The sequence below is a fragment of the Erpetoichthys calabaricus genome, chromosome 1 (genome assembly GCF_900747795.2).
Source record: "Erpetoichthys calabaricus chromosome 1, fErpCal1.3, whole genome shotgun sequence".
NCBI lineage: Eukaryota > Metazoa > Chordata > Cladistia > Polypteriformes > Polypteridae > Erpetoichthys > Erpetoichthys calabaricus.
This window is the reverse complement of record NC_041394.2, coordinates 79,151,872-79,176,440: the sequence shown is the minus strand read 5'-3', so window position 1 is coordinate 79,176,440 and position 24,569 is coordinate 79,151,872. Positions and strand designations below refer to the sequence as shown.

General features: G+C 37.0%; 1 protein-coding gene across 1 annotated transcript in view; it reads right to left on the bottom strand.

The window, feature by feature from the left end:
* Nucleotides 1–24,569, bottom strand: part of ctsf (cathepsin F) — a 40,052-nt gene extending 15,483 nt beyond the window's left edge. The window contains exons 1-5 of the mRNA XM_028802466.2: nucleotides 24,101–24,569; nucleotides 18,751–18,867; nucleotides 18,201–18,282; nucleotides 11,442–11,512; nucleotides 6,073–6,148 (exon numbers count right to left, since the gene is read on the bottom strand). Coding sequence (XP_028658299.2) covers nucleotides 6,073–6,148; nucleotides 11,442–11,512; nucleotides 18,201–18,282; nucleotides 18,751–18,867; nucleotides 24,101–24,349 — 595 coding nt within the window. The 5' untranslated portion in view covers nucleotides 24,350–24,569. The remainder of the gene's footprint in view (nucleotides 1–6,072; nucleotides 6,149–11,441; nucleotides 11,513–18,200; nucleotides 18,283–18,750; nucleotides 18,868–24,100) is intronic.

Sequence of the window (24,569 nt, the reverse complement as noted above, 5' to 3'; positions counted from 1 at the left end):
TGTTACCAACATGTAAATATTTCAGTGAAATTGCTGTCCCAAAGCTTTATGAACCTGTGAAAGGCACCATTGTCACTTCACTTAAGTCAGTTAAGAGAGTGGCCTAAACCTTCAATACAGTAGTTGGACATCCAGAGCAACCGATTGAAATGTGACAGTTCCTTGCCATTACATAATTGATTCCAGGCAAATCATTTTGCATGCTTTGCAGACTGGTGCTATGTACACTAGCCACACCAGAAGTAATCTTGCTGTTGTTCTCACTGAGTCATTATACGAGTGGGACTTATAGATCTAGCCATCATCACAGATAACACAGCATACATGACACACATTGTGGATTTGTTGGAAATGTTTCACATCGGGTGTTTTGCACACACCTTGAATTTTGCCTCACAAGCTGCCCTCAAAAATTCCATCTGTCCCAATTCCATCTGTCCCATGATTGCTTGGGTGAGTCTGACGTGTTGCAAGGTTTCTTCACCATGGCACTAGTCATGTTCTTAAAAGGAAGCAAATGTTTTGGAACCTACAGTATCTAGACAAGAGCTAGTGTTCAGTTAGCGATGTGATGGAACAGTACGCTGGACATGCTAGACAGGTTTTTGTAGCAGCTACCAAGAAAAGGATAATTACACCCTGACCAAGAAGCATATAACCATGGCAGATGTTGTTGTAAAGGCAATGAGACACATGAAAACAACTACATTGGTCATATCAGAGGAGGGCTCCCCAACGTTGTCTGTCATTGGGCCTCTACAGCTGTTGGAGGAGATGAGCAGCACTGAACCCAACAAGTCCACCAGTATTAAAGAGATCAAATCTGCTCTGCATGACAACTTGAAGTTGAGCTAAGTTTACTTAACTTGCCCTGTTTAGTTCTTACTGTAATATTGTTAAAATAGAGACTAAAATACAGTGGCATAAGTAACTATTGGTTACAATACAAATCCATTTCATAAATTAAATAAAGACATCAATAAATTCACTTGAATATGGCCATTAATTTATGTGTGTATATGCATGTCCAATGTAAATTAAGGTATTTTATATGTGTACATTCTTTTTGTGGTATGTGACGATAAAGGACAAGCTCTACTTAGCATTAGATCCTCACTTTAAGGCCCACCCTTTCTTAGCTGAGTATGACTGTGATTCCACTTTCTCAAGACTGGCAAGCTGGAGAAGGTGAGCTCAAAAAAACATTCTGTTTTTCGTCAATAGGTAAATAGTATTTTCTTTATGATGGCAATATTAAACTTAATACTAACCAAAAACTTTCCTAGTAGGCTTGCAGGTTTATGTTTAATTCTGAATATTTTCAGTTGCAACAGGAATGTGGCTGTGTCGGCAAACTGCTTCAGAACAGCAGTAAGAAACCTCCCCTGGTCTCACAGATGATAGCCCTACACCACCTAAAATGGCAAAGGGGTCCTCTTCATTGATGGAGCTTCTAGGGACAGCCTACATACCAACAGACCTGGTTTCAACCAAAACAGCAGCTCACCGAGCCCAGGAAGACATTATAAGTTATAGCAGGGGTCAGCAAACCTTTTTAGCTGTTACCCCAAAATTTATTTGGTTTCTCTAACATTACCCCTGGGATTTGAAAGGGAAAAAAGCAAACTCTGTTCAAAATTAAAATATTTTATTGTACCAATATGAAATATTAAAGAATAAATAATGTAAATAAATTATCAAAAAATGAACTCTCTGCTAAAGTGAAAATAAACAAAATATTTAATAAGTAACAAAATAAACAAAACAAGGTAGTGAACAAAAAAATGCAATTCACACACATTTTGAGAAATGATATTGTTTCATTTCTGAAACAATGAGATCAAAATTGGGAGTTTTGAAGGTATGCGCGATTTGAATATTGTTTTCGCAATTCAGATGACTTCTTTGCTTTGTTTTAATATTCATTAATGTGGAAAACCCTTGTTCGCAAAGAGAAGTTGTTGCGAAAGGCAACAGCCTTTTGACCGCCTCTTCATGTGCGATATTGAAAGCTTTTGCAGCAGTTGTCATCCAAAAAGTTGACAGACTGGTTTTCTTCTCAAATTCAATATGCGCTTCATTATTGGATCGAAGTTCAAGAATTTCCATTTGCCAACCCGCTGAATCCGAATACAGGGTCACGGGGGTCTGCCGGAGCCAATCCCAGCCAACACAGGGCACAAGGCAGGAAACAATCCTGGGCAGGGTGCCAACCCACCGCAGGAAGTTCAAGAATTGCCTCTGCCAATCCTATTTCAGCTATTTCACATTTAAAGGGATCAACAACCCAACTCATAGTACTTAAATCAAAATCAGGAAAATAATTTGAGAACCACTTTCTGAGTTTTGTAAGATGTCTTATAACTGTATCTTTGATGTCATCAAAAGTAATATTTTCAGAATCTTCCAAAAACAAAGCTCATTTTGGAAATGCAGCTATCTTGTTCCCTTGTATTTTCTGTCTCCAATATAGAAGCTTTGATCCAAACGCTGATATCTTTTCACTGGCTGAAATGATGTTGGTATTTTTCCTTGCAATTCTTTGTTCAGTGGATTCACATGCTCAAAAACATCTGTTAAATATGCAACATGTGCAACCCACGAGGTGTTTGTGAACTTGTCTACAAGAATATGCTTTTGATCAGTGAGGAAAATTTCAAGTTCAGTTTTCAAAGCCCACACTCAATTCAAAACATTCCCACGAGAAAGCCATCTTACTTCTGTGTGGTAGAGTAGGTCTGTATATTCAGCCTCACCATCTTCACATTATTCACGAAATAGGCGCGTGTTAAGTGCATGTTGTTTGACAAAATTCAACACAGCTTGGAAGACAGATGTGAATGTAAATTATCCAAGTGCTTCTTTAACTGACTCTTTTTGAAAGATTCTGCAGTGAGTACTTTCAAACATACAACACACTGTGGTTTCATTATTCCCTTGTCTTCTATTTGTGTGAACCCATAATTGAGGAACTTTTCATGGTATACTCTCTTCCTATATGAAGCCATCTGAAAGGTAAAAATCATCTGTGGTTATTTGTTGAGCATACGTCGGTTAAATGAAGGCCTTTTCATTTATTAATAGTTTAACTTTTGTTAATAAAACATTATGTTACCTTGCTCATCAAAATTTTAACCACAAATATTACATAGGTGTGCAAAACGACTAGGTTAGAATGGCGTACATATATCAGCAACACGTGTGACCATATCAGTACTCGAACACCTCGCTATGCTCCCGTACGCTGTTCATGCAGTTACAAAATCAGATGCCAGAATACGCAAATGTAGCATACGTGTATGCTGGTGCCGCGCTGTGAGGGATGACTGTACTAAGCTAGTTTCAGCAGTCGTGTAGAAGTTTAAATTACTAAAATTATGTTTTCACATTTCATTTAATTTTTTATAATGTATATAATTTTTATTTAGGTTAAATGAGTCTCCGTTACCCCCGAGATTTTTGTTTTTACCCCATTTGGGGTAATTTACCCTGGTTCGCCGACCACTGAGATATAGGGAAGTTACACCTATTCCTTTTTCTCAAAATCTATTGACCTGGTGGTATGTGCATGCTGAGGAGTGTCCCCTTTTGACCCACTAGGCAAAGCGACATCTTTGCATTTCTGCAACAAGCATTCTAGCTGAAAGCGTGTTTTCAACGTCTGGTGACATTATTACAGCAGAAAGGAGTTGCCTCACACCAGAACATGTAGACCAGCTTCTTTTTTGCAGAAAGGTTTAGCAGTTCCTAAGAAGAAAAAAATGTGTCTTTATTTGCCTCTGTTTTCTTGACACTGATGATTCGCAATTTGACTTTTTAAGTTAGGGTAAAAGGCCTATAATTCAAGGCTCACCTCTAAGACTTCATACGACATTGATTTATGGTGTATACTTCAGTTTTCACTTTTCCAAACAGTAGAGTGCAGGAAGAATTGCCTTGCTGTTAAGACAGATAAGCTAAAATATAGCAATTTTAAGAAAAAAAATTCTGTATTACTACTAGTAGTAGTATTTTGGTTTATTTTCTATATCTTTTATGATCTAATCCCAGAGATGTAATTACCACAATAACCCAAACCAATTTCCCTACTCAAAAACTTTAACATTTTTTCAATATTAAAAAAATTATTACAATGAATTCAACAAAAAACAACACATACAAAGCAAACAATAATCATTAATAAGAGAAATAACAAGGTTACAAATTGTGTTGATTGGTGAAAGTGTTCTTTGAAATGTTCTTTGAAATGAATATTTTGTGCTCACCGGAGAGATTGTTCCCCAAATATTTTTCTGGAAACTCACTGTGCGTATGGCTTAGGCAAACATTTTTGGCCAGTGCCCCATGATGCTTTGTGAGGCCACCTTGACATGACAGAGCTGTAACAGCAATGCACAGAACGTTCATGCATGCCTGCTGAGCTGCTTCACATACAGTATGTGTGATGTCACAACTAAATTAGTACTCTAGCCAGTTTTTGTTCTAGCATGCTTAAAAAAAAGCCTGCAAAAACTATCTTTTGTTGTTTGAGGAACAGTGGTGCAGTGGTTAGCACTGCTGTCTCACAGCTCAGATTATATTTCTGGCCACAATAATTGGTCCAGCACAGTTGGCAGATGCTTCCCTAGACCCCAAGGAAACTCATGATGAAGTGAGCTCCACATCGTCGCCTCATTACTACTTCTAAACAAAAGCAAATTCAAAATGACAAGAAAAATACCAGACCGATTAAAAGAAAAAAAAAAAATTCAAGAATCCTCTTTAATAAAATCCCATTGTGCGTCCATGTGTCCGTGTGTGTGTGTCTTCTGGTGAAGTGTGCATGCGTGGGGCTTCTGGTGAAGTGTGCATGCGTGGGGCACGGTGCGATGCGCGATACTACTGTCAGAGAAAGTTAGAGGCTTTTACGGAAATACAAACCAGTATTACTGCGAGAGGAAATTAAAGGTACACAATACAGTGACGCATATTACAGCCACATACAAGCCAGTATTACTGTCAGAGGAGATTAAAGGCATATTACCGATGCGCACGCCTGTATTACCGCCAGAGAAAATTAAAGGTATATTATGGACGTACAAGCCAGCGGACGTACAAGACAGTATTACTGTCACACAAAATTAAAGACACACAATACACGGTGGCAGCCCATGAAGAACGGTCAGCTCAGCAAGTAAAAATCAACAAAAGAAAGGCTGAAAGAAAGAAAAATATGACCAACAAAAAGAATGAGGTCAAAGTCCCTTGCCATTTAATACAGACTGTTCCTACTAATGTTTATGCACTACTGTTCTAGCACCCGTTATTGTAACGGGCTAAATGACTAGTTAATTAATGAAATGCTAAATTCCATAAACCAAAGTCAAAGTCTGAAGAACATAGACCAAATAGTAAAAAATGAAGCTGCAAAAAAAAAAAAGAGTACTAAGGGAGCCAGAGAACATTATTGCATGAGCAACAAATACTGCAGGGTCTGTGGCAAAAGATGTCTTAACTGCACCACCTGAAGCTGAAAAGTTCTACCTCTAATATAAATTAACATGACAATATTAAACCAGCTAACAAAAGAGTTTACTAAAGTTAAACAATTAACAAACTTTAATAAAAAACAACAATATTTAACACAAAAGAAAACAAATGTGAAGATTTAACCAAAAAAAAAGCAAGGAAGGAACCTTAGCTTAATCTCGCCAATATCAATCTGATTTGTTGAGATGCTATTATAGAATTGGTTCCTGTGACACCAAATAAAATACATTTTTCTAGTGTGAAAATGTTATATTCTCAGGTAATTTATTTTTGAGGTTGTTGCTCTTGTTTTGTCCTCCACTACAAGCTCACTTTTCCTTTTTGATTTGGTAGTCATCTCAGCCTTTCGTATACATCCCTGCTTGCCCAGATTTCCCTCATTTTGTCCTATGAAGGTAATCTTCATATTTCAAATTTTTACTCTTTACAGCTTCATGGCAAGGCGATAAAAACAAAATGAATAAAATGCACAGAAACAAAGTGTGCTGAATAGTTTACTTATAGTTAATTAGGATTAAGAAATGAGAAGTGATTAGCTTTTACCTTGCTGGCTGTCATATTTCTTGTTGAATTGAGTTATGAAGTTCTTAAACATCGGAGCCAATATAAATGTGCTATTCTGAAAAAAAAGAAGAGCTGGCATAAATATTAATGCTAATGTACACAAAAAGTTGAACATTTCTAGCAGGATGGGAAGTAGATAATATTGGAATGATTTTTACAATTTTATTACAGTGAGTAATTCCTATGTAAATAGTAAGATGCATCATTTTCAGCAAGATTTCAACAAAAGTAGTTCAATTTTCTCAATTTGTTTAGTGTGTAGTGTTATCTAATCAGGTATTTAATGGCATTAGAAAAGGAGATATCCCTAAAGATTACATTTAGTCTAGTTTATAAGCCATACTTATAATTGTATATGTAATTACTATACACTCCACTGGGCTCCTGAATGCAAATGAATTGAATTGAATTAGACTAGAGCTGCCAGGATAGGCACTGATTCAAAGTGATGGTTGCCACTGGATATTCAGAGGGAGGCTCCTCCAAGGAGCTCCGTTTAGCCTGTCTTAGAACCTAAAATTAGTGAAGCCTAATCATGAAGAATCAACAACACTGTCACTGAATACATTTTTAAAAGATTCTGAATGCTCATTACTGGTATGTTCTCTGTCATAAGAAATTTACTAACATTTTTAAAATCACATCAGTATATAACCATATTTTTAGGGCTAAATGTGGATTTGCTAAGAAAGGGACAGGAATTGTTCTGTAGTGCTGTAATAGCAAGCTAAACATATCAAACTTATTACAAAATAAGCTGCAGACATATCCTGTTAATTTTAACTAACTGTCACATGAGGTTTAGTAAATGTGTGTCATGCTGTAGTATTTGCTCCACAATTGTATGAGGTTCCTGAATAACATTTTAATATTTAGGATCTAGTTTGAGGGCAAGTGATAGCACCAGCAACATAAAAATAAGGATATCCTCAACATTTGATATTTCATCCTGACAATAGTTTTTGTCTCATTCATTCGCTCTTTTAACTTGGTGTATATGTGTCTTGTTCTTAAAATGTCTACCTGAATATTTCACTAGAACATTGGATACTCATTTCAGTATTATGGCCAAATTACAAAATATGGTAAGTCCAAAATTGAGCAGAACATTTAGGTAAATGTGAGAAAAAACATAAAATGGCAATGACTGTGATCTAAAACAGCATACAAAAATCAAATTCAAGAAAACACATTGCATCACAAATATCTAGTAATGCAGTAGAGTAAATGCCTGTCTGAATGGGGCAGTTCACATTTTCCTCCTGATCTTGAAAAACACTATCTTCCTACACAAGACCCAGATTCAATAATCATTTACCTCCAAAATTCACATAATTGCTTGCACTTTCTGCAGTTATTTCTCCTTCCCTGCATGTACTTTTCACTTTAACAGACAACTTATAATACACATCATTCAGAAAACTGAAGGAGTCTGTTAGGAAGGACTTGAACTGGATAATGGTGATTATGATGTGGCTTTCAGTTTGTCCTGAAATACCACTGATGTGTCAGCAAAGTTCTACTCTTTAGTTCTCATTTTGTTAGGGAAGCACTTGCAACATGGGCTTTTTAAACATATGGACAAACAAGAAAAGTAAACTGATGTGAATTTAGGAATAAATCCATGTTTTGAGCCTGCTTAACAGCATTTATGAAAATACCCACAGGAGAAAGACTAGACGAAATTTGCATCCAACAGGTGTTTTGAATAATTCTTGCATATTCAGCCCTGACTATGACTGTAGTTATAATGATGCAGGCTTGTCATAATAATAATGACAAGGTTCCATATTAACTAGAAAGAAATGTGTACAGGAATAGCACTTAAATGTTAAATATTATTCTTGTTTATTATAAGCTCTTGTAATGCTTTTCATGTTCTTATTCAATATACTGTATGCAGACACCATATTTAGGGAAAACGTATACAAGTTGTGTGAATAAAACTGTATACAAGGGATTCATAACAATAAATACCAACTATTTCACTTTGTATATGAGTGAAACATCATCACAAAATAATAAAATCATCTATGTTTAAACTTAATTCCATGCCAGACCAGGGGATTGCAGGGTGCACTAACTGTCTCTCTCAATCTCTTGCAGACCATACACGGGAAATCCCGCAGGATAGCAGCACCACTGATGATGTCACTTCTGTCCCCAAAGATGGCACCTCCGGTTCCACCCCCGCTGATGATGTCACGACCGGTCCGAGCACCATCACTTCCGGTTCTGCCCAGATGACATAATTTCCTTGACTGGCTTTTAAAGCCACCATCTTGCCTCAATAACTTCAGTTCTGTTTTGGACTCGAATCTGTAAACATCTCTGTTCAATTTAACCTCATTTTGCAGCTTTTGAACAATATACGGGTGGCTGCCCCAAACCTTCATGATGTCTAAGACTCATTCTTGTGACAATGTGAAAATAATTACCAAAAATGACAGACTAAATCTGAGTTGACACAGATCCAGGATAAAATATAAGTCACCTTACCTATGTTGGCTCGTGTTAATTATTCCTGGTTTTGAAAACCAGGAACTAGCTCATTCCTGCTTATCACCCCACTGCCACTGGAGATGACCCCATGCTTTGCATTGTGGTAGATAATGTGTTTTGAATAGCCTTAAGGAGGTTCTGAATGGGTCAGAAGCTCTGACCTTAATTGGGTATATTCTCAAAATATGGAAGGACACCTTTTAGAAACTTCAGAACCCAGTAATGGAGACAGTACCAATTGTCCTTAGTCCTTTAAGTCCATTTCTGTAGCTGAGATCTGTGATATAATTACAAAGCCACTTAGTGCCAATGTTGCTGAGATTGATGAGATCTACCCAGAAATGTCAAAAACACTAGATGTTGTGCCTCTAATCTAGACTGAAAATATATTGTGTTGATCTCTGTTTTAAAAACTGGGACAAGAAGGTGTGCTCCTATTAATAAAATATAACTCTACTCAACCTAGAAAAATCTATACTTTGACAGTGAAGCAGGGACTTCCTCTGATAACTGAAACAGATCCAAAATTAACAATGATGGGCAATGTGAATCTGGTCCTTAACATGGGATAGTTCATTAAGAAAGAAATATCTTATTGGTCATGCCAATACTGTCTATATGTCCTTTGCTACTTAGAAAAGGCTTATGCCAATTTATCCCATGGTATCTTGAGTAAGATGCTTTAAGTATATGAGACTCAGCGATTACTCCTGTGTGCCATTTAGTCCTTGTATCTGCAAAGTTAAAAGTGGGATTCTGTGAAGAGTACATTTTGCCTCCTTTTTTGTTGCTAATTTTCATGTACAAGATATCAAGATGCGGTAAATGGAGTGGAGTATCTAGTTGCCTCTGTGTTAATTTTGGTTAATTTTGTACTTCCAACCAAACCACAACATGATGTGCACTGTAATAACAACTTGAAGCTAACAGTGGCAAGGTTGTAAAGATAATTTGAACCTCTATGTTCTATGTTCTCTGGAGGTGCCTTTTTCATGATTGTTAGAAGCTTGTGAGGGTCATCAAGAAACCTAACAAGGTGTGACAACAGAGTGTTAGAATGAAGCTTTTGACATACTAATTATCCTACATCCCCCTTTTCCTCTCTGATCATGACCTCTTGGTAGTGATTTAATGAATATGATTTAGAGTATAAAATACTAAACAGCAACATACAGCATAAATGCACTGCTTCATACTATACTAATTTTACAAGAACAATGTGGTTAGAATCCTTAAATTAACAACAGGGAAATTATTTAAAAAATAACGTGTTAGGGGTTTTTGCAGAGAGACAGTTACTGTTTGTGCAAAGACTAAAAATTCTCCCTGTATTTAAATATTAAAAATATTAAATATTAAAATCTTCTTTTTTCCTTTTATTTAAATGGATTTTCTCTTGGTATTCTGGTTCTTGTCATGTGACACACATATATATATATTTGATAAGTTAAATGGAATTCTAAATTGGTATGATTTGATTAGGAGTATGAGTTAGACTTGTGCTGAACTGCTATCACATCTAGGGTTGTTTCCTGTCTAGAACCTGATGCTCCTAGGATAGACACTGGCACAGTGCAACCCCTTAGTAAAAAAATTTGTTTAGAAAATGAATAGTTGGATACATTGTGTCACTGACCTTCAGAATGTAAAAATTAAACACATCTCAAATTCAACATGAAGAAAATATGACCTGTCAATCACACACACACACAAAATGCTTTACATGATATTTGTTAAATGGAAGCCTTTTTCCCACTACTTATGGAGAGAGCAGTAGCAGTACCTTAAATAGAAACCACAACCAACTCAACACTGAGCAAGCCAGTATGGGTCAAAAAAACTCCTTTTACTTTATCAAACAGCAAATGTTCAGATGGGAATTAAACTATTATTTAAACTATTATTATTATGCTGGTAAGGAAGAAACTCATGGCCACTACTAATCCTAAAAATCAAATCTAAAGAATAAAGCTGTAAACTGACATTCAATGAAAATTTAAAATTGACAAGAAGGTTTATGGAATACTGCTACTTTGTTGCTTGCTAGACAAGACCTATTGCTGTATTTGCATTAAATAAACTGTTTTTAAAATTGAAGTTCATTAAAATGGCTTTCACATGTTGAACAATACGATAAGCACAACTTAAAATACAGATTGTCTGTGAAAAAAACATTTTAAGAATCCCAACACATAGCATTGACTTCACAGTCAATACTCTATTTTCTTTTCCAATTATGTTTAGTGAAAACAACACTCATGACTCACTATGTGACTTTGGCTCACTTATCTAGTCTATATTCCAACAAAATGAATATTTTCTTAGCATCATTATCCTAAATATGCAAATACATTTGAAAGGAAAAAATAACTGAGGAACATAAAGATAGGTGAGTATTTATTTCATTTCAAATCTAAAAAGTTGAACAGCCCCAGTCTAAACATGATAAATGATTGACTGATTAAGCAGGTAAAATTCTATTCATCCATGTTTGAATGAATTTAATCCAATACAGGCTTGCAGGGAGCTATGGCCTTTCCAAGCAGCATTAGGTGAAAGGTAATAAACACCAGTCTGTTGTCAGGCACATGCATGAACACTCCCACAGTAGTTCATACAGAACCAGTTTTGAAAGCCAAATATTCTGATCTCTATGTCATTGGTATGCAGGAGAAAAAACAGAGCACTCAGAGAAATAATCATGCAGACAAAAAGAGCTTATGCAAACTTCATACAAACAATGATAAGGCTGCAATCTGAACCCAGACTCCTAGAGCTATGCGGCAGCAGTGCTACCCAAAAGGAAACATTCAAAGCCTATTTTGGTGCTGCTAAGGTGCTGATACCTGAGAAATGTCTTCTACTGATGGTGGTGATTTTGATCTGTCTTCTTTCTTGCTAGACTCCTTTAAAACATCTAAAAGGTAAAAGTACAAAAATAATAAGAACCTTAGTATGCTCACAAACTAACAATTCTGAAATGTTGCTTTGCTGGGATCTGGAACACTAAACTAAGCTTATTATTAAAAAAAGCACAACTTGTGCCTATAAAGTGTATCTGATTAGTCCTTTGGGAGAGATTTAAAACAGCAGCATATTTCTCTTTTTTCAGTATTGGCAGCCTTAAAAAGGAAATGAAGCAACCCTACAAAAACAAAAAAGAACAAAAAATTCTTTGTCAACACTAAAAGAAAAAATAAGGCATAATAGATTCTTGTATATTACAAATTTATCAGTGTCATGGTATATAGCTCTCAAATTAAACTTTTTTTTTTACTTTTCTAATTTAGATGGCCATCATAACATTTCCTTAAACCAAAATGCATTTTATGGACATTTTATGATGCACTGGATCAAAGGAAATTAATCTTTATTAATACACTGCATTGATTTTTAAAAAGAAGATATTTTTTAACCTACCACGTACAGTTGCTACGGACAGAAAAAAAGTGTTCAAGTAATTGCACCAACTAAACTGCAGTATCTTACATAGTTTAGATAAGCCATATAGGAAAGTAAAGTTTCTGATCCATAAAGACAACAATAAAAACATACAGTTTAGATTAGTAATGGAACACTAGATATGAAATAATTAATTATATCTATATATTGCTTTTCTGATCTACTCAAAGTGCTTTACATAGGCAGTGGGGAACCATTTCATCTACCGCCAATGTGTATCATCCAACTAGATGATGTAACAGCAGCCATTTATGCACCAGTACTCTTACCACCACAGAGATGGCCAAAACAACAGCTCTTCTAGCTGCAATCCAAGCTTTTCCTAGATCAGGGGTTGCCAAGTCTGGTCCTGTAGGATCACTGTGGCTGCAGGTTTTCATTCTAACCCATTTTTTAATTAGTGCCCTGTTTGTGCTGCTAATTAACTTTTTTGTGAATTCATTTTAATTGAATTGCTTTTTCAAGATAAGTTCCCCTGAATTTCTTCCTCGTTCCCCCGAATTGCTTCGTTTCTTTCCTTAAATGGCATCCAAACAGAAATGAAATGTGAAGTGAGTGAAAATGTGAAGTGAGTGAACCAACAGAAGATCAACTAAGTCAGGACCTCAAACACCAACCAATTTCACTCCAACCAGTTGCTTAATTAGGCGCCGAGTCTTGTCGTCAATTAAACTCGTTCTTTAATTCCATGGCTTGTTGCTGCTCTCATGGTGCATTAGCAGACATTTCCGAAATTGTTGATTTTCTTTTTCTAAGAGCACTGGGGACCTGAGCAGATCAACATTCCTTCATCTTTCTTTATTTTCAGATATTGTATGATGGACACCAGTTGTTTTGGCTCATTTTGTATCGCTTTATTGTTTGCTGCTAATGAAGGAAAAAGAAACAATTAAGGGATCTGAGTCTTCAAGAGTAAGTCAGTTACAATTAGTTCAAGACAAGTTAATTAGCAACAGGTCACTCATTAAGAAAAAGGTTAGAATGAAAATCTGCAGCCACAGTGGTCCTCCAGGACCGGAGTTAGCAATCCCTGTCCTAGATGGTCTCCCATCAAATTACTGGCCAGGCCCAAACATGGTCAGCTTCAGTTAGACAACCTGTTCTGAAGTCCAGGTGTTGATAAGAAGGTGACTTTTTGCTAAGAAATGATGGGCACAATAATGCAATAAATCTGCATAAAGTATACCACAACTGTTTAAGCAGCACAAATCACGTGCATGCATTTGTCTGTGTGCTTCTATAGGTATTGATGAACATGTCCAACCATGTTCAAGATATAGCTCTGTGCTAGCGACACAGCATGACAAGAGGGTAAAGTGAATTCCTTGTTTCAAGGAGATTATTCTTTAATGTGGAAGACAGCTTTAACACATATTAACTAAGTGCCATAGGTACAGTGACACCCTTATAAGCTGCAGCACACAGCAAAGCTATCATCCAAAGCAATCTGAGAAAGACAAAAAGACCACATCATCCATATAGACAAGCACAAAGAAGCAAGGGTCCAGATAACAGATGGAGTTCACTACAACATTAGCATACACTGAAATCAGGATCAAAGGCTGAGAAAATCGACAGAATATTGGATATCATATTGAAAGCTTGGATATCTGTGACATGATAAATTATAATTTCAGACAAATAGCAATAAAATAATTGTTGTATATTGCTTTTCATATTTGTTATTATGTAACAGGCTCAGTATCAAGTCAAGGTGTGGCTTTTACCACCTTCTTTGAATTCAAAACATATACTTTAAGTAAAAAAGAGTTTTTTATCACATGATGGCCTACTCCCTCTCTATTTCTCCCTCCCTCTTCTTCTCACAAAGTGGTGCATTAGAGACAAAAGTGAGGTTACTAACAGTCTGGTGACTGTGACATCAGGCAAAAGTCTCAGACAAATACAAAATACCCACCTCCATTAAAAAACTTTTAGTATCAAGCTTTTCTGGAAAAACAGAAATGTCTATATCAACTAAGAACAGCTTATTCTTTCCATATTTCTGTGTGTGGTATCTCATCCAGTATTTTGTTTTGGATCTAAGCAAATCTAGTATTTCTGTAATCCTTCTGTTGTAAATACAATGGATTCAGAAAATATTTAGACCCCTTCATTTTCTGCACATTTCATTGTGTCGTAGATTTAATTTTAAATGGATAAATCTGCCATTTACATATTTCAGAAAGGTTTGTAAATTTAATTTAAATCAAAAACTGAAATCTCTGATTTCTGTAAACTTTTAAACCATTTGCTGTCACAATCCAAATTGTGGTCTGGTACATCTTGTTTGCTTTAATTATCTTTGAATTGTGTCTAGAACGTGACTGGAGTACACATGTGGCATACTGAATTGACTGGATTTAGTTTAGAAATTCACACTGCAAAAACCAAGTCCAAGAAACTCTCTGTAGAACCCTGCAATACAACTGTGGTGGGCCACAGATCAAGGCAAGGCTATAAAGCCATTTATAAAGCTTTGAGTGTTCCCAGGAGCACAATGGTCTCAATAATTGTGAAATGGAGTTTGGAACCATTAGCATTCGTTTTAGAGTTGGTCGCCCGGCCAAACTGACTAACCAGGCCATAGAAGCCTTGGTCAAGGGAGGTGACCAAAAACCCAATGATGACTCTAGCAGTGCTTCAGAAGTCATTTGCTGTGATAATAGAACATGTCGAAAGGACAACCATCTCCGCAGCACTCCATCCATCCATCAAACATTTATGACAGAGTGGGCAACTCCCACTCGGGGATTGACAAACAGCATTTAAAGGAGTCTAAGAGCATGAGGAAAACGACTCTCTGTTCTGATGAAACAAAAACTGAAATCTTTGAACACAGTTCCAAGTAATATGTCTGGCAAAAACCAGGCACTGCCCATCACCTTTCCAATACCTTCTCTACCATGGTGAAGCATGGCTGTTGGCAATGTTTTGCTACAGGTGTCCTTCTCAGCAGCATGGACAGGGAGACTTCTCAGAATTGATGGAAGGATGAATATAGCCAATAACAGGTAGGTTCTTGAAGAAAAGCTGCTAGAGAGCAAAGGACCTCAGACTGGGGTGACGGTTCACCTTTCAGCATGAAAGTGGTCCGAACCATACAGCCAAGACAATGCTGGAGTGGCTTCTGAACAAGGCTGTAACTCTCCTTGAGTGTCCCAGCCAAAGTGCAGACTTAAACCCATAGAACATCTCTGGGGAGACCTTAAATGGTAGCTTAGCCATTTTGCCAGGAAGAATGGGATAAACTGCCCATATTCAGGTGTGCATAGCTTATTGAGAGTTACTCAAGAACACTCAAAGCTATAATTACAGACAAAGAGGCTTTTACAAAGTATCATAGCCAGAAATCTAAACCAGCCATAAAAGTAAGTAAAAGTATTCCAACTCCATGAAAAAAAAATCAACCTTACAATTTTCCTGCATCCCTGGTGGATGGGAAGTATGCTCAGTGTAGGGAGTACTGAAAGACAGTCCACATTCAAATATATTGAGCTATAGGAGAGCTATCAACTAAACAAATATGTTTTTGGGACATGGGAAGAAACCAAAGTACTTCATGTAAATCAGCATTGACACAGGAATACAAATTCCATATAGACGATGTTCATGTCAAGTGTGGGAGAAATACACAAGAGATTTCTAATTTCTGGTTGAACACAATCATATTATGAAGCATAACTATGATATGAAAAACCTGCTTTTATTGTAAGAAATGTAAGAACCCTCACAGCATCCATCATCACGCAGTGGGGGTGAAATATTTAAGTCTAAATAACCAAGAGACTCTCATTTCAGTAGTTACAACTCAAAACAGTAAATATTTTTCTTTCATACAAGGAGATGGACAGTTGCTCTGATGTCTGAAGGACAGTGCCTCCAACTTCCCTCAGGGTCCCCTGTGCATTCCAGAGAACCATTGGTAACATGGTCTTTTTTCCAAAAAAAAAAACTAACCACTTCTTTACGCAAAGGGTTCTGAGACTCTGGAACAAACTACCGAGTTATGTAGTTGAAGCAGAAACCTTGACAAAATTTGTAAAAAAATCTTGCTGAGATATTGGGACAGCTTAGCTACTAGATAAATAAATGGGCCTGATGGAGAGAATGGTCTCCTCTCATTTGTCAAATTTCTTATGTTCCTATGTTGTTATTAAAAAATTTTCTTAAGTCTCAAGATAATGACACCAGAGGATTGTGCAATGTGCAATGCAGGCCTTCAATATTAGTTTATAAATCTATATAAAACAAAGATTACGTATAATAAAATTGACTCCACCCTGAAATCAACTGGTGCCCGGTCCAGGGATTGCTCCTACTTTGCACCCTATGCTTGTTAGGATAGGCTCCAACTTCCCTGCGATCCTGTCCTGGATAGACAGGTTGAGAAAATTGATGGATGGATGGAAAAGGAACCCTTTGTAAACTTTTAAATGCACATACTCCAAAGCCATTGCTTTCACATTATAACTGTAACTGAAATGTCTAATTTCTTAAATATCTTCAGCTTTACATCCTCACTTTCAATCTTCGGTTGAGCACTCAGTTACTCAGTATTGACAGTATATTCTGTCATATTATATATTATCAATATATTCATTACATCTTGCCTGAAGAAGGGGCCTGAGTTGCCTCGAAAGCTTGGATATTGTAATCTTTTTAGTTAGCCAATAAAAGGTGTCATTTTGCTTGGCTTTTCTCTGTATTGACATAAACCAGACAACAAAGCAGGCAAAAAGCTGCCAGTTGTGTAGGATAAGAGTGTTTTGTCAAGTTACAGGCATATATCTGTGATAAGCAGAAAAAACACAACAGTCAAAAGGACTAGACATAACATGAAATCAGACTATATATGCATAAGGTAAAAAACACAAGCAAGCAGCAACAAATTAAAATACCAGCATGAAAGACCCAAAGAGTTCTGATTGAGTTAAAAACTCCTATGGTCTGTCTTTATTGCTCAGTTAACAGTAACTAGTGTGAATAATGAGGATGATGGATTAAGAATACAGTGATCCCTCGCTATATCACGCTTCGCCTTTCGCGGCTTCACTCTATCGCGGATTTTATATGTAAGCATATTTAAATATATATCGCGGATTTTTTGCTGGTTCGCAGATTTCTGAGGACAATGGGTCTTTTAATTTCTGGTACATGCTTCCTCAGTTGGTTTGCCCAGTTGATTTCATACAAGGGACGCTATTGGCAGATGGCTGAGAAGCTACCCAACTTACTTTTCTCTCTCTCTCTCTTGCGCTGACTTTCTCTGATCCTGACGTAGGGGGTATGAGCAGGGGGGCTGTTCGCACACCTAGACGATACAGACGCTCGTCTAAAAATGCTGAAAGATTATCTTCACGTTGCTATCTTCTGTGCAGCTGCTTCCTGAAGCGACATGCTGCACGGTGCTTTGCATACTTAAAAGCTCGAAGGGCATGTATTGATTTTTGACTGTTTGTTTTTCTCTGTCTCTCTCTAGCTCTCTCTCTCTCTCTCTCCCTGCTCCTGACTGAGGGGGTGTGAGCTGCCGCCTTCAACAGCTTTGTACCGGCGGTGCTTCGCATACTTAAAAGCCAAATAGCCCTATTGATTTGTTTGCTTTCCTCTGTCTTTCTGACAGTCTGTGCTCCTGACACGCACTCCTTCGAAGAGGAAGATATGTTTGCATTCTTTTAATTGTGAGACAGAACTGTCATCTCTGTCTTGTCATGGAGCACAGTTTAAACTTTTGAAAAAGAGACAAATGTTTGTTTGCAGTGTTTGAATAACGTTCCTGTCTCTCTACAACCTCCTGTGTTTCTGCGCAAATCTGTGACCCAAGCATGACAATATAAAAATAACCATATAAACATATGGTTTCTACTTTGCGGATTTTCCTATTTCGCGGGTGGCTCTGGAACGCAACCCCCGCGATGGAGGAGGGAGTACTGTAAACAGTATAGACAGACAGCTAGGTATTAGTTGGATACTTGAAAACATTTGTTTTACAAATTATGTACAAGATTAGGGCCTATGCGGAAATGCCATTGACCTTAGATTTGTTCAGCTGGTCCAAATATTACAATCTATGCATGACAACCACTCTGTTAGTATGTTCCCATGATTCTACTTCATATTTTCTTTTTCGTAATAGTAAATACCTGAAAGATGGCACTTTTGTTTAAGAAGCATGACCTTATTTTCCCATGGAATGTCCCACACCTCAAAAAGACAGATTTCTTTCTGCAAGAATAAAAAATGTACATTTAAAAAAAAACACAGAGGTCAATTCCAGCAGGTGTGATCTTTACTCCACACTTCCCAAACTTCCTCTAATTTGTGCACTATACTAAACATGTTCTGAACAAAAATAACTATAAATAAGCTGATATGCTCCAACACACTCAGAATCATTCTATTAAAGATTGGGAGAATCATATTCTCATGACAAGGGAACTTGTGACTAAGCAGACAGGATCATATCATGAGACCTGCTTGACGCCAAAATGCTGACTGGGCTTACAGCTAAAGTATATAGCCAAGCTTTGTTGCTTACGTTTGAATTCTTCTTTAAACTGTACATAGTGAGTATCTGATTACTGAACACCTCTATAAGCAAACAACTAATAAAAAATATGAATTTAATATGGCACAATTCAACTTTTAGTTCTATGTTAAAACTACTTTTTTATTTCATTCATATTTGCTTACCTTTAAATCTTTGGTATCTGAGGGAAAGCTGCAAGAATCCAGGTCTAAAGCATCTGACTTTTTGCATAACGTATTACTCAATTCCAGGACAAGAGTGTACTTCAGGCCTTCAACAACCTATAAAGCAAAGTTACACATGCTTCAACATTCACAAAAACAAAAATGCCTTTCCCCACAGGAGTCAACCTAGAAACAATTGCATTAATGCATGTAAACATGTTACCTATACTGAAATAATAAAACTGCAATAAATAAAACAAACATTTTTTTATTATAAGTGTAAAATCTATTAAGTCAGCTTCCACTTACATAGAACGTAAGTACTGCACAAAACAAGTCCAAACAATTCAAGCCAGTCTAAAAATACCGCACTGATCAATTGTGCTTCCAGTACAGGCTGAATATCTGATTAATGCTTATGCATCACCATCAGCATTTTGCCTTTTAAGTAATTAATCCTATTTTGTTGCTATAATTGAGACTTTCTCATCTACTGTATGTATCTGAAGATGATCCTTTGGAGTCATCAATAATTAGATATGGTTAGGTCATTTTAACTGAACTTTACATTGGAATGATTTTTATGTTTAAAAATGTATGTGGGCTTATGTATTCACTTTACAGTCATTATATTACAGTTTTGAGCTTGTGTAAGCATTCTAAGCCTGTATGCTGCTACTCATCCTGACAGTAAAATGACTAGTAGCTAGATCTGAAGAGTCACCAAAAGTAATGGTACTCCAATTTTCATCTGACATCCTAGCTGAATTTAGGCTTGCAATGGGTTGACACCCTAAGACAGACTTGCTTTCTGCTTTGATACTGGCTAGACTGAAAACCCCTGCAATCCTGAGTTGGATTAATTGGGTATGAAAATGGTGGATGGATATTTTTCCACTGACATTCTCTCCTTAATTTAATACTTCATGTTCAGAAAAAAGAAGAGCCAATTTTATAAAGTAAAAGGTTAGGTTTAAATTTCTGTGTACATACGTGTTTTTGTGATCATCATTGTGCTCTTTTCACACATTTTTTAACCACATTATACACTCACTGGCCACTTTATTAGGTACACTTTGCAGGTAGGGGATGGATTCCCTTTTGCCTTTGGAATGTCATAATTCTTTGTGGCATAGATTCAACAAGGTGCTGGAAACATTTCTCAGGGATTTTGGTCCATATTGACATGACAGCATCATGCAGTTGCTGCAGATTTGTCAGCTGCACATCCATGGTGTAAATCTCCCGTTCCATCACATCACATAGGTGTTCTATTGGATAGCTTCTTGTGACTGTGAAGGCCATTTGAGTATAGTGAATTCATTGTCATGTTCAAGAAACCAGTTTGAGATTATTTGAACTTTGTGACATGGTGTGTTATCCTGCTGGAAGTAGCCAATAGAAGATATGTACACTGCTGTCATAAATGGATAGACATGGTCAACAACAATACTTACGTAGGCTGTGGCATTTAAACAGTGGTCAACTGGTACTGAGGGGTCCAAAGTGTGCCAAGAAGATATCCCCCACACAATTACACTTCAACCACCAGCCTGAACCATTGATATGAGACAGAATAGATCCATGCTTTCATGTTGTTGACGCCAAATTCTGACCCTACCATTTGAATGTCACAGGAGAAATCGAGACTCATCACACCAGGCAATAGGCTGAACCATTGATACGAGACAAAATAGATCCATGCTTTCATGTTGTTGATGCCAAATTCTGACCCTACCATCCGAATGTCAAAGAAGAAATCAAGACTCATCATACCAGGCAACGTTTTGTCAATCTTCTAATGTCCAGTTTTGGTGAGCTTGTGTGAATTATAGCCTCAGTTGCTTGTTCTTAGCTGACACGAGTGGCACCCGGTGTGGTCTCCTGCTGCTGTATTACATCTGCTTCAAGGTTTGACATGTTATGTGTTCAGAGATGCTCTTTTGTATACCTCGGTTGTAACGAGTGGTTATTTGAGTTACTGTTGCCTTTCTATCAGCTCAAAGCAGTCTGGCCATTCTGCTCTGACCTCTGGCATTTTCGCCCAGAGAATGAATGTTTACTATATATTTTCCCTTTTTCAGACCATCCTCTGTAAACTCTAGAGATGGTTATGCGTGAGAATCCCAGTAGATCACCAGTTTCTGAAATACTCAGACCAGCCCGTACGGCACCAACAACAATGCCATGTTCAAAGTAACTTAAATCACCTTTCTTCCCCATTCTGATGCTCAGTTTGAACTTCAGCAGGTCGTCTTGACAATGTCTACATGCCTAAAAGCATTGAGTTGATGCCATGTGATTAGCTGATTAGATATTTTTGTTAACAAGCAGTTGAACAGGTGTACCTAATAACGTGTCCAGTGAGTGTATATGAATATATTTACATACACTATATACAATTTAACTGAATCTAAACTCTTTCATACAGACCAATACATTAGTCTGTACCTAATTTCAAATACATGGTTTCTTCCAAACACAATATAGTTCAGAAAATGTCCAAACAGTAATCTGTTTTATGTTAGGATATAAATCATTGACTAATAATGAACAGATGAAAATCAGTGTCTCCAAGAGTTACACTCACCTGAAATAGGGTGGGAGGAAAATGAAAAACAACCAAATTCAAAAGGTGATATTGTGTGTTTTTTTTCTGTAACCCATCTGTTCACCTCAAATTAGAATGGCTGATTGTGTATCCACAAAAAAATTACATTCTTATTTAATTGTGGCAATACCCAGGGAAGGTGCAGTATATCGAAAATTACTTGTCTGTTAACTAATTCTGCAGCAAAAAATGTTCCAAACTGGTAAAATATTTGCAGATGAGGTTTTCTAAGGATTTACATAATACTTGTCAACTTTGAATTAAAGACAGAAAATGAAGTAAAATCTGACAAAAATAAAAATGCTAATAATAATAAATTGGAAAACATGCAAGAGGAACTCATTGTACTCTTTTCAACCACAGTATGGGAATATCCTGGTAGGTTGTTTGATGAATCCAAATAGACCTGATGCACGCAAGTGAGGGTGTGCTGTTCTGTATGTCCAAAAACAGATTAGTGTCTCATTCAACTTATGCTTTTGCCATATGTCCATAACTGCCATAAAAGGAACCACTCCCTGTAACACTGCACTAGATAAGCAAGTTCATAAAATAGTATGGTCAATGGATGAATGAATGCAAAGCATAAAATATTAATATGCTGGTTTGGAAGCCTAATTACTCTGAATCCAGCCTAGACTGAACACCCATTTCTACAAATATATTCTTACATTCCAATGTCTTACCTACTCTGCAATACTGCATACCTTTTAGGACTAGCACTAGAACTCTAGAACAATCAGAACAAGCATGGCAATATATGATACAACAGAAAGGTTTTCAAAGTTGTGTTTAATTGGACTCAACAGATGTTCTGATTCTTTGATTAGTGCACCTTTATTTCATGTATGAGCAGCACAACAACTGCAAGAAGACAATCTGCACCTAACATTCCTTTTTGCCTGCATTATTCTGAAATGATTGAAATTGACTATAAGCTTACATTTGACATAGCATGATTGCATTTAAATATGTAAAAAGCCTAAGGACAGATTCACCAACAAATGGCAGTATTTACAATAAGACATTCTGCAAATGGAGCATAAACCTACACATTAATATTCAAACTTACTCCTTTCATTTCAGAGTTTGGGGGTGATGAAATCTATCTTGACAGCTATGGGCATTAAGAAGGAAATAACCTGGACTGAAAACCTAAACACCGGCATGGTCACACAACCTTAGTTTAGAAATTCCTAGCCACAAGATCTTTTCTGATTGTGGGAGAAGGCCTTGGCTCTTGGAGAAAGGCCATATAAGTGCAACAGAGCACATATAAATTGCCTCGTTGGAACAAGTTTTGCACAGAATAAGTGGACACTCAGCATGGTATCACTTCACACCTAAGGTTTTAAAACAAACTATAGGCAATTTAAAGACACCAGTGTAGCATTAGCTAAAGAAAATGGTGTAATATCCTACTTCACCTTAAAGGATCAACCTCTTTGAAACAAGAAAGTACAAAGTGTTTATTCAATTTGTTCTGCTGCTCACTTGGGACCCACAGTTTTTTACCACCTGTATGACAATAAGTGAAATTTAGTTAAACAATATATTTTTTGACTGTATGAAATATGAAACACTTTAAGCAATACTTCACATGTTGAGTAAAGGTACCTTTTAATATCTTCCTCTAGGTCACTCTGTAAGACTTTAGTGAAAATTATTCCTGAAGCCATTTAGCACATATGGCCTTGTCCAATGTGTCTTAAATCCCTGAACTAGGTGAAATACTCACTAACACCTTGAGCTTTCCTGATATATACAAGGAGTAACAACAACAAGTTGCTGCTGAACTGTCTTTCTTTAAAAATGTAATCAATTTTCATCCATCCACTTTCTTAATTGGCTTTCTCTTTTACAGAACACACTTTCTTTTGGCCAATTTAGAATCACTTGCCACACATAAAACATTTATTACTGAATGATTAACGGATTAGTAAATGTTCACTAATACATTTTAATAAACACTACTAAAAATCCTCAACTCCTTTATACTAAAGCGCTTTTATTTGGAAAAGCATTGATGAGAAGGAGCCCTATGCCCAATTTGTGAATTTCTATTTACCCATGTGCCCTAAATAATGTCAAGATTAAAAGATACTGAACTTTCAGCTAATTATTTTATACCTGCTACCTATTATATTATTGATAACATATTCATTAATTTGTTAATCAGCCTAAACTAATGATGGATCGTTGGTAGATGTGAAGCGAGACTGAGCTAAACTAGCAGCACAGCATAGATCAACCCTGGACGGGACGCCAGTCTATAAGCACACATCTACAAGACGTTAACTGGCAGTCGCCAGTTCGAATGTTGTGCCCGCATGACGGGTGATCCAGTGATCCGTTTAAACAGTAACACCAGATGTGTCTCATTGACAAAAACAGAAAGTAAGAAACCAATTCAGTGTAATCTGTAACATTCAGTACTAAGCAGTGTGTCTTTAATTGGCTGGATACACCGAACTGGAAATGTAATAAAAATAATCACTGGCCCAAAAATAATAGCTTTTACTAACAGTTTTGCAAGATGCGTCGATATTTTCAAGAGATGCATCAATAAATTAGCTCCAAAGGCAACACGATCTAAGTGATACTGCTTTAAAATACCACTTAACGTGTAAGAGTATCAGTCCGTGTTATGTTTACGTAGTTCCGAAAAACAGAATACTGTATGTGCCCCAGTATGATACATATCCAGACCTGATCACTTTAGGGCCCATCGCGAAGTACCTGCTTGGTGGCGGACACGATCCTGCTGATTCGCCTCACATATAAGCCATTGGAACGCACGTTGTAGCGTTTCTCCACGAAACGTGCCGCTGACATCACTCCCGGGTCCGAGCTCGGCTCTGGTACCAACAGCTCATTCCCTGTTGCATTCAGTGATCCTAACGCCACTAGCAGCAGTGAGAAAAGGAACAGAAGGCGCAGTTGGTTATTGGGATTTCTCCATTTCTGCGATACTTGACTCACGGCCATTGCTGCGCTGTTTTTATCTACAAATGTTTTCGCCTGCTTGCTCACTGAAGCCTCCTGTCAAAACAGCATCCCAAAATCCTCTGCGCAGCCCTCGCGGGCATTCTTCGTGCTGTCACCTGACAACTGGCCGCTTGCACATGAAGTTGTTGTTTTGCCGGAGTGTTCGCGTTTTGTAATGGACTGATGCTAGCTGAATTTTCTGGTCAGCCTCCTAATTATT